The sequence below is a fragment of the Mustela nigripes genome, chromosome 5, assembly GCF_022355385.1.
Source record: "Mustela nigripes isolate SB6536 chromosome 5, MUSNIG.SB6536, whole genome shotgun sequence".
Lineage (NCBI taxonomy): Eukaryota > Metazoa > Chordata > Mammalia > Carnivora > Mustelidae > Mustela > Mustela nigripes.
This window is the reverse complement of record NC_081561.1, coordinates 63,868,993-63,880,833: the sequence shown is the minus strand read 5'-3', so window position 1 is coordinate 63,880,833 and position 11,841 is coordinate 63,868,993. Positions and strand designations below refer to the sequence as shown.

The 11,841-nt window shown below is 37.3% G+C and overlaps 1 protein-coding gene across 1 annotated transcript in view; it reads right to left on the bottom strand.

Annotated features, from left to right (window-relative positions):
- Positions 1-235: 235 nt before the first annotated feature.
- LOC132018642 (kinesin-like protein KIF6) overlaps positions 236-11,841 on the bottom strand; it is a 206,363-nt gene continuing 194,757 nt past the window's right edge. Inside the window, exon 10 of the mRNA XM_059401560.1 lies at positions 236-389. Within this exon, the coding sequence (XP_059257543.1) occupies positions 236-389 (154 nt within the window). The remainder of the gene's footprint in view (positions 390-11,841) is intronic.

The window sequence follows — 11,841 nt, the reverse complement described above, 5'->3', positions numbered from 1 at the left end:
TGTGACTCTTAATCTCACAAAACAAACTGAGGGTTGCTGGGGGGAGGGGGCTTGGGAGAAGGGGGTGGGATTATGGACATTGGGGATGGTATGTGCTTTGGTGAGTGCTGTGAAGTGTGTAAACCTGGTGATTCACAGACCTGTACCCCTGGGGATAAAAATATATGTTTATAAAAAATAAAAAATTATATTAAAAAAAAAAGAGTTGGTCAACTATGCAAACTTTATTGCAGTTTCAACATGGCACACAATGGCTTCTACTAGAGGAAATGCTGAACTTTACCTTTAAATGATGGAAACAGTGATGAATTTTACGCATATCAGTGCCAACATCGAGTCTGCTCTCTGGATCCTGGTCTTCCAAAAAGGATGTTATTAGTTTTTCCAGCCTAAAAATACATAATGTATGAGAAGCAACTATGAGCTAGAAACTTTAGAAATTCTAATGGCATTACTTGGTTAGTTAACATTCAAAGTACTGGATATTTTCCTACTTTTTAATAGAAATACAGTTAACTGATTTAACTAAAAATTAAGGGGAAAGAAACATATTGACAAAGTGAAATCTGAAATGATGCAATTATTTGACTACTTTCTGAAAAATTTTCATACCCAGCTTTCAACTGAAGAATCCCTTGATTTCTACAAAATACGCATTCTGGTGAAGCTGAATTTCCATGCCTCTATGCCCAGCTGTCACAATGCCAAAGAAAGTAATGCAAAATGTTTCTTTTTATTAGTTTCATTAAAGATTCATGCCACTCCACCTCAGGTGGGACCTCAGTGATGTTCCACAACCCTGCTAATGCTCCCTGGTTGATATTCCAGTTAGTTAACATATTCTGTATTATTAGTTTCAGGCAGACAATACAGTGATTCAACACTTCCATACATCCCCCAGTGCTCAGCACAAGTGCCCTCCTTAATCCCCATCACCGGTTTCACCCATCCCCCACCCACTTCTCTTCTGGTAACCATCAGTTTGTTCTCTTACAGTTGAGAGTCTGTTTCTTGGTTTGCCTCTATTTTTTCCCCTTTGCTTATTTGTTTTCTTTCTTAAATTCCACATATGATTGAAATCATACGATATTTGTCTTTCTTTGACTAACTTATTTCACTTAGCATTATACTCTAGCTCCATCCATGTCATTGAGAATGGCAAAATTTCATTCTTTTTTGGGCTGAAAAATATTCCATTGCATATATGCATATATATATTATATATATATTTCAATATTATATATATATTTCAGATATTCTTTATCCATTCATCAATTGATAGACACTTGGGCTGTTTCCATTGTACTGTAGGTAGTGCTGCTATAAACAGGGTAGACAGCAACAGTGCAAAAGAATGAAACTGGATCACTTTCTTACACCACGCACAAAAATAAATTCAAAATGAATTAAAGACCAAATTGTGAGACCTGAGACCATAACAACCCTAGAAGAGACCTCTAGGCAGCGACCTCTTTGGCAGCAAAATTAAAAATAAATTAAAGACCAAATTGTGAGACCTGAGACCATAAAAATCCTAGGGGAGACTTCTAGGCAGCAACCTCTTTGACACTGGCCATAACAACTTCTTTCCAGGAATGTCTCCTGAGGCAAGGGAAACAAAAGCAAAAACAAACTATTGGGACTATATAAAAATGAAAAGCTTCTGTACAGTGAAGGAAACAATTGACAAAACTAAAAGGCAAACTACAGAATGGGAGAAGATATTTGCAAATGACATTTCTGATAAAGAATTAGTATCCAAAATATGTAAAGAATTTATAAATCTCAACACCCAAAAAATGAATTATCCAATTTAAAAATGGACAGAAGACATGAGCAGACATTTTTTCCAAAGACAACATCCAGATGGCCAATAGACTCATGAAAAGATGTTCAACATCACTTATCATCAGGGAAATACAAATCAAAACTGCAATGAGATATCACTGCACACCTGTCAGAATGGTTAAAATTAGCAACACAAAAGTTGGTAAGAATGTGGAAAAAGTGGAATCCTCATGCAGTGCTGATGGGAATGTAAACCAGGCAACTATTCTGGAAAAGAGGATGGAGGTTCCTCAATATGTTAAAAATAGAACTACCCTATAATCCAGCGATTGCCTTACTCCGTATTAACCCAAAGAATACAAAAGTACTATCCCCTGGTTGACTTATATTCTTCACAGTGGCTGTTTCAAGTCTTTTCATAGTCCCCAAGCCTACCATGACTCTTGTTCTGGAAATATTGTAACTTCCACTAAATGGACAAAGTCAAACCTGTTATAAATGGACTCTTCCAGTTTCCTCCTCCTTCACCTCCTGGAGCATCTCTGTCTCACCACACAGACCCTTTTCTTTCTTTCACATGCTTTGTGTAATATCCTTCCTCCTACTCATGGCTTTTCTCTCCCCCTGGCCTCTCTCTTCAGGCTTCTGTCTGGGTTACCTCCTATTCATCACCTCCTTTCTCTTACCCCATTGTCACCTCTCCATGCTGACTTACAATAATGTTCATGTTTTTTCCATTCTAAAACAAAACAAAATAAAAAACAGAACACCTCCCCTTGGAGGAAGCATCCATCCCCTCTATTCTGAAGTCCTAGTTTAGTTTACCCATTTGTGTGCCTCCTACAGTCCCCATGGCACTTCAGAGCTAGTGCACCACCTTAGGTCCCCCACTAGATTGCAAGCACCAGGAGGCAATGCTTAGCTCTTCTTCATCTTTGCGCTCCCCTCTCCCACCCTGTATCTAAAGCAGTCCATGCATTATGTTCTCAGTACAAATGTGTTCTTAGTTAATAAGTCTTAGTTAATGGACTTATTTCCATGGAAATTATTCACCTCTATGTTGAGACAAAATTCTTGAAGAGGAGGGCATAGGGATGGTGATCAGTATCTAAGATGCTAAGTATCCTAATAGAGCAGCAGCATATCTTTCTCACATTACTATCTTTCTTAAAGATTTTATTATTTATTTGAGAGAGAGATGAGAGCCAGAGTATGAGTGGAGGGGAGTGGCAGACAAAGGGAGAGGGAGAAGCAGACCCCGCTGAACAGGAAGCTCAATGCAGGCTCCATCCCAGGACTCTGGGATCATGACCTCAGCTGAAGGCAGACGCTTAACCAACTGAGTCACCCAGGCACCCCATCTTTCTCACATAATTATGAAAATATTTGCACACTTCTAGCATCTTTTTTACCTGTACACATTTCCCTTCTGCTGTTACTATCACCCTCTCAAACTAGATGTAATGATTTCCATCTATAGCAGCTTTGGACTTAATTTTTTTCTCTTCTTATAATCTGTAACATGTACAGCTGATATTTACAAGTGTGAGACAATTTATAGTGTAATTTGTAAGGCGTTTCTTAGGTGGAGGAATACTTGTCATTTGCACTATTTGCTGCATGATACCATGTTTCTTTGAAGAATAGAGCACACAGATTCATTTCTGGTACAAAGGTTTTATATGGCTTTTCATATAAAATATTATAATAGTATAATATAAAAATATATTCATATGAAATATTATAAAAATGTTTAAGAGAACAATTCCAAACAACACAGACATGAATAAATTAAAAAGTAAACATACCTCTCTGTTCCCCTCCCCCCTACGCCATGCCACCATTCGCATCTCCTCTATTCACTTGCAATAGCTTGGGAGATCCACTGCCAACAACTGAAATACATTCCTCTAGCTCTGACCCAAGCAGGCACCTAAGTCCTTATGTTTATACGTTTTGTGTTTGTCTTTACAAAATTGAGAGATCACATTCTGAATAGTACTCTTGCCATTATTTTTCTAAACAATTTATCACAGATCTTCCAGTCATTTTATTTCATTTCTAATGCACTAGCGTATTTCATTTTTATGTATTCCATTTTAATAGCCATATAATATTCCATAGCATAGGCATACTGATCCTTTCATGATTAACACAGAGGAGACATATTCACAGTTGCTACTTTCCTCGGTAACCTCTGAGGAGGACTGAATCTACAATTGCCATTTAATGAGGCTTCAAAAAAATAGTAATGTTTATCTACTTGTATTTTCTCTGAATATTTTTCCCAGAAGTTCTGGAACTCTTAAAATCCCTATTAGTACTAGGATATACCCATTTTTTGAAGTAAAAACATTTTGTGGTTTTCAGTGTCCATAATATTTTCAACAGAAACTATTCTAGGAGCTATGGTTAATCAATTTTTCCTTCTTGCTTTTTCTTTAGAATATTATTTCGTCTAAAGTATAGTTTGATCAGAAAGCATATATTTTAGGAAATTTCCTATGAGGGAGGGCTGAAGTAGAATCCTAGTTCTTAAGAAAGCATTATAACATACAAGCCTGCTGATTAGCTGAGTGACTACACACAGATCACTAGCCCCACTGGGCTTTGGCTATTCCATTAAGATTCTTGTCCTGAACAGTACTAGTATAAGATTACAAGGAGGACCAGGAACTCCTGTCTAAATGAAAGAACCAGGTTGCCTTACCCTTTCTAGTACAAAACTAAATCTGGTACAAAACTAAGCATGAAAATCAGGCCTTTTGATGTGCATTTTTTTCTCAGTGCTTGAGACTATGAGCCTCTTTAGATAAGAAAAATGCCTGGTCTTTCCTTCATACATTTGATTTATTGTAGAATTTATTTTCTTATCAACCAAGGACTTGATCTAACAATTAAAATACAGAAAAATGCCTAATTCAAATGTTTCTGATGTACTTCTCTAGTAGTTAAGAGTGAACGATTGACCCCAAATTCCGTACATTTTCCTATCTCCCAAAAATAGTTCCCAAGTTCATACCTAGTCACTGCTCCCACTGAGGGGTCTCCCAAATGCCAGAACCCTGCTGGATAGTGAAGAACTGTTTGCAGAACAGGCTCTCTAAGGAGGTCAAATAGAACAATAAAGTCTGTTCTTTAGGAAAAGCCCAAGTAAACAAAACAAAACAAAAAACACTTTATTTTCTCTCTACTTTCACTAGGACAGAAGAAGAAAGAGCAAAGAATCCTAGGGGAGAAGTAAAAATAAATGTATGCCATTCAGTTCTAGTCCATATGGACAGGAAAGATCACAGATAATCTACCTGTGTCTGAACACAAAACCTGGTTGACGGTAGGTGACTGGTGGATGTCTGGTGACTATGTTTATCTCCACCACCTTGACTACTAGAGAGATGTCTCTGATAGCTTGGAGCCTAGTCTAGCAACTCTACTGTATTAAATATTTGATACTTAAACATGTAATAAGAATTGACCATATTGAGATTACGTTAGTCTTCTCTTTCTGCTCCTAATATTTCTTGCTGAAAAATGAAGTTTTGTTTGCAGCCACATTTTGGTGGAAGTTTAAGTTAAAGAATGTGAATAAAAGAGCAAGTTAATTATCATTAACAGTAGTTAATTTAACTTGAGCAAGTACTAAATGCTAGATACTATTCTGTACCATTTAAATACATAGTTTCCTTAATCTTCACAACTAGATGAGATAAGTACTATTTTATCCTCTTACTGTAGGTGAAGGAACTAAGGTATAAAGAAGTCGAATATCTTGCCAAAGGCAAGAGTCTGCTTGAGATTCTCCTTCTCTCCCTCTCTTTCTGGATCTCCCCTCCCCTCTTGCTCTCTCTCTCTCTCAACTAAATCTTTAAAAAATAATGGTAAAAATGTGTATGTATTAACATTAAAAATATTTGTGCTATATTATAACAGGTAAACAATGAATCCTTTACAGGGATTCTGCAAGTACCCTATAACATACCCAAAAGACAGAAGATAAGAAATAAAGAGGGAAGGAAGGAAGGAAGGCAGTCCCGAGACTTATACCCAGTTGTTTCTGGCTCAAGAACATTTATTATCTCCCTGTGAAGAAAGACCAGTGATCCAAACTAAACTGGCTCTTCTAAAATATTCTTATGATTATGTTACATTTAACTGTTTATTAAATTAAAGTCATTATTTATACCTTGAGTGTGATTATGACATTCTCGTTATTCTGAATTAATCTTTGTTTAAAAAAAAGTTTATGAGCCTGTTCCCATCAGCATTAGCTTCTAAAAATGAGTTAGAAACCATAAGTCTATGGTGCTGGATGTGGGAAAGCTGGGAGAAAAGAGGAATGCGGCATTATTAAGAGCATATCTAACTTGGCTCATGGAGACCCTGGCTGGTTAACCATGGGGAGTGTATCCTGGGGAGAGGAAGGGGGGTGTGCCTTCATAAAGGGGGTACAAACATAATAGAAGTGTCCCAGAGCAGAGTATTTATTCCATGGAATTTACAAAAATGAGGCCAGGGAGTCCACAGCAATGGAAACTTGTTCTCTGATATTGACCTGAAAAGACTGAAGTAGATAAAATAGATCCCCATTGGTGGGTCAGGGCTGTTTTGTGGTTAGAACAATGGAAATGCCTAGCATCCCTGAACTGACGGCTCTTAGATTATCTGTCTTCTCGTTGGTTCTAGGGGAGGGGTAGGCAGCTTATTCCAAAAAACTAGAAAGGAGTTCTGATATAAAAACCCAACTGCTATTAACTATGCCAAAAAGCATCAAAATCTGCCTGACTTTTACCAATCATTTTGCCACTACAGAGGGCTCTATCAAGGATGGGCTGTCTCTTGACTGGGTTATGCAACGCGGAGGCTGACAAACTATGGTTCCATACAAACATGAGCAAAGATCTCAAAAGGAGATGGAAAATAGTAATAAAGATAGAAGAAGAAACTTGATTACTCTTAACTTCTAGGAACAAAACAACTAAATAAGAAGGATGGGAGAACAGTTAAACAATTAAAAAAATTGATCATGGTAGATAACAAATGTTGCTGAACTATAAGGATGAAGGATCTCAACTATTAACTTATTCATCAACCTCTGTGGTCACAAATTGCTCATCTGTAAAATGTGCAAAATAATATCATCTCTAAGCTCTCTCAGCTCCATGAAATAAGATATTGTAAGAAGCAAAGGCAGCATATTTATTGTCTGGCCCATTGATGCCATGAGATTCAAAGTGTGAGCACTAAGCCAACCTCAAGGCATCACCTTGGAGCCTCTTAGAAAAATAGAGTCACTGGTCCCACCCTGGACCCACGGAACCAGAACTCAGGCCCTACCAAGATCCACTGAATCTCTACTTCAACAACATTCCTGGGTCATCTCTGTGCACATTAGTATTTAAGAAGCACTACAAGGAGGCAATCTACTGTTGAATGCCAAGTCAAGAATATCTTGTCAGCCCTGGAAACCAAGCAAATATATAACTTGAAATTTTGAATAAAAGAGTAACTAACATCCCTTGATGGCCAACTATGTCCTGGCCACTGTGCTAGTTACTTCACATTTTCTTTTCTTTTTTCTTATTTAAGTGGAAAAAGAATTAAAGAGAATTTCATAGTCTGTTTCTCTTTAAAACTGCCTTTTTCCAATGATTTTATTATTACTTTTATTGAACATCCATTACACATCAGGCACCCTCATATGCATTTTGTTATTCAGCTGGACCATAAACCTATAAATTATTTTCCCTCTTTCAGAGATGAGGACAGGAAAGCTCAGAAGTTAAGTAATGTGTATATTATTACAAACTTAGAAAACTGAAACACAGGGATTTAAAAACTGGTCTTTTGCATCGGAAACCCCTCCTCTTTCCACATATTTCACAAAGCCTCTCAATCAACTCAGAAAAATGCCTCGCACTTGCCATAATCTCTGTTATACTGAATTTTTATTTTCTATTCAAAACTGCCCATAGACTTTTTAAAAAAATTTTTTTTAAGATGTAAAGATGCAAACAACAAGGTCAACTTTGTGTCTGGCATCTCCAAGACAAGAATTTTTAACAAGACACAACAGTGGAGATTCTTGAGACCTAATTATGGGGGGCAAAGGAAGGCCTTATTTTGACCTTCCTAACATGACACGCCTCTTTTATGGGGTGTCACCCTCTAAAACATAGTGTTGGGATGGCATGTAATTTACAAAAGGAGAGTTCAGATAAGAACAATAAATTCACAATTTATGATTAACTATAATCCACAGGACACGAAAAACTAAAGGCTGAAAGTGAGCCAATAGGACCAGGGCCAAAGGAAACTATACAAATATTTTTCAGGGTCATTAGTTTCATGTTTGTTTTTTGTTAGATTCTGCTGAAAGCAGCATTCCCAATTGGCTTAAAGGTGGTTGCTTCAAGATTTTTTCCTTTTAGAATTCCCCGGCCTGTGACAAGTATTAGAAACGTTATACACTCCCCCAGCTCTAATCAGTAAGTGAGAGACATGGACTTTCATGCACAAGGAATTGAGTTTAATGTCAGCCACTTTGTTGGAAGGAGCTCTTTTTAATAACAGTAGGGGGCCAGAAAAGTCATGGTTTCTGTGTTGCAGAGGAAATTCCTATGCAAAGTTTATCTTCAAGATTTGTCTTAGTAAGGAATATTTCCTTTACCTCCATAAAAGCACAGTTATCTGCCACCTCAAATGCAGAGTCGCACAACTGCTTGATTCTTTCTGTGTTTTGAAATGACAACTGTGAAAAACCCATATCAAAAACCAGACTGGTTTGCCTCTTTAATGGTGAAGGTATAGCCTATTTATAGGAAAATGCATTTGTGGTCATGCACTTCAGTTTATGGAATTTTCAAAAACTACTTTGAAATAATTTTTAAATAAACTAAGACAACTTTGAAGATACTAAAGCCTTTTTGACTTTTTGTTGTTGCTGCTTTTGGTTTTTTTTTCCTTTCTAGCAGTTCAGTATTTTTTTTTCTTCAAAAGACATATTTTAACAGTTTTGTTTTGTTTTGTTTTAAATAGGTTCCATGCCCAGCGCAGGACTTGAACTCATGACCCTGAGAATAAGACCTGAGCTGAGATCAAGAATCCAACAATTAATTGACTGAGCCACCCAGGTGATCCTCAAAAGACATATTTTAAAAGTACTTTTGTAATGCAATGATGAAGGCTTTGAAAAGTTACAGAAAATGATTATGATTTTGTCAATCCCGATATTCACATACCCAATTTAATGGCATATAGTTCTTGATATGATCAAAATATCTTAACTTCAAGATGTAGAAAGATTCAGTGGTTTAGAACAAATGTAAATAAGAAATGAAAATAACATAAATCAATCAATCCACAGATCTTAATAACTATCTCTTTAAATTCTGTTGTATCTTTTGAACCCTTTGTTGGCTGTAGGCAAACACTATCTTATTTGTTTTCATGTAAACATGAGTACTCATCTACATAAATGCATAATAAATAAGAAATTGACTTACAGGAAAGAAAATGGTGGTCTGGTAGGATGGGGGAAGAGAGGCTAGTTAGTGAGCAGCAGAGTAGCTGGAGTCAGGAAAACATAAAAGACAAGTCACTTTCTGGAAGGCAGCGATGACAGTGAACAGAAACAAGCTAGAAAACATTTCCTGTCATTGTGTCAGAGGCTCGGGGAGCTGAGAGAAATGAAACTGGGAGTAGAGAGACAGACACCAAAGGCAAGGGGGAAAAGGCAAATTGGATTAAAACGTGCAGAAGCGGGGTGCCTGGGTGGCTCAGTGGGTTAAAGCCTTTGCTTTCTGCTCAGGTCATGATCTCAGGTCCTGGGATGGAGCCTTGCATCCGACTCTCTGCTCAGCAGGGAGCCTGCTTCCCTCTCTCTCTCTGCCGGCCTCTCTGCCTGCTTGTGATCTCTGTCTGTCAAATAAATAAATAAAATCTTAAAAAAAAATTAAAATAAAATGTGCAGAAGCTACAGAGAGAGCCCCTCTGAGCAGAACACTGGGGACTGTGAGAAGATCAAGTGTGGGGACTGAGGCAAGAGAAGAGAGAAGGGACAGAGAGGCAGGAAGTGAGGCAGGAAATAGGTATAGGAAGGTGGGGCAGGAAGAGGATGAGGAGAATAGAAAGGGAGAAGAGACAGAGAAAGACATATCTCCGAGGGATAAAACAGGAGCCTACCCATGGAACAAAAGTTTACTGGGAAATCTGGAGGAATAGGGCCTGTGGAAATGGGTTGGACTTTACCATCACTATATGGCTCCATGGTTCATTTCTGTCCACAGAAATGTGGACCTGTCCACAGGTCTCTCCAGACCGTTCATTAATTTAAAGGCGTAGTGAGAGTTTTATCCACCCCTTGCTCCAAGTCTCTGAACTCCTTTTCTATAATTCTGTCTTGTAAGAAACTATATTTGTAGATAACATGAAACTTTAGACATAAACATTTCTCATCTGGTTCCTTTAGTGAAAATTTTGAACGACGGCCTTGGTTTATATACAAAAATGCGGAACATATATATATTTTTAATTAGAAAAGTTGTAAAAATTTTTATATTTTATTTGTTTATTTGACAGAGAGCTAGAGAGAGAGCACAAGTAAGTAGAGCGGCAGGGAGAGGGGGAGAGAGAGAAGCTCTCTGCTGATCAGGGAGCCTGATGCGGGGCTCGATCCCAGGATCCTGGAATCATGACCCGAGCCGAAGGCAGCCGCTTAGCCAACTGAGCCACCTGGGCGCCCCATGTTGTAAAAATTTTTAAAAGACAGATTTTACAAGATTCTGGTATGTAAAAATACAAGGAAATCCTTGTGGGTATGTTACCAATTATTTGATAACAAATAATTTGTTTTATTCTATCATATGGAAAACGGCACATAGCTATTTATGAAATGTGTATGAAACAGGTATAAAACGTATGTTCATGCAATGTAAATCTAGAGTAAATTTGTGTAAATTGAACCTTACATTATCACTATATATTCTATATTAGTTCTATATTAAACTGAAGATGAGTTTACAAGGTAACAAAAGAGACCTTGAGATATAATAAAAATCATAAGAAATATCTAAACCTTAATAAATTCAATGTTTTTCTTAAAAAGATGACCATTAAGTTATTAAAACAGTGACGGAGGACCTATACAGAAAAAAGTAAAAATTTAGAAAGGGAACAAAGAGGACAAGCACACACTGGGAGGCTTACTGTACTCCTGAGTGAGAAGAGGCACGACTGTAATCTCTCCCTAACTTTATCACTAAAGTTAAAGTAAATCAATAAACATCTGAATGCATCTTTTTTTCTAGAAATATATATACACATAGCCCCCACAAAATTTCGTATCGTTTTTGGGGGGTGCAGGATCCCCAAATCCTGGCAAATCTATACGTGGATCCTAGACCAAAGATATACATACATATTGATATGAGAATATGTCACAATCAAATTAAAACACAGGTTAAAAAAACAGTAAATAAAGTGTGAGCTCATTTTGGGGGGAGGGCGTGGGCAGCAAAGCAAGGTTTATTGAGTGAGGGATAGCAAAGTGATAGTACAAAGCTCCTATGGAGGGAGGGAACCCCAGGGGTTTGCCGTGAGCTCATTTTATTAAAATACACATTTATATGTATTCACTGAAAATACTGAAGGATTACAACCAAATAATAACAGCTGTTATCTCTGAGCGGCACAATTACCAGTGGTTTCTATCTTCTTTTTGTTTGCCTGTCCATTAGCACTTTTCCAAAATGAACGTGAATAGTTGGCAAAATAAGAAATTATAAAACCCCTCCATTCTCAAAGCAGAATTGGAAAAAAAAAAAGCAGATGAAACTCTAAACATGAATTTATAGCATTTCGCATTGCTTTCCCTGAAGATGATACTATAGGAAAGAGATACACTTTATTTGCTATTATGTGCTTGAAATGAATTAGATCCTTTGGTTAAAACCCAAAGTCATTCCTCTGCTGCTTCCAGATGGGCTTGATTTGTTAATATGATCTAATTACTTATTTTATGGCCCTGATTATACTGGTTGGTGGCTATTTCTGCAT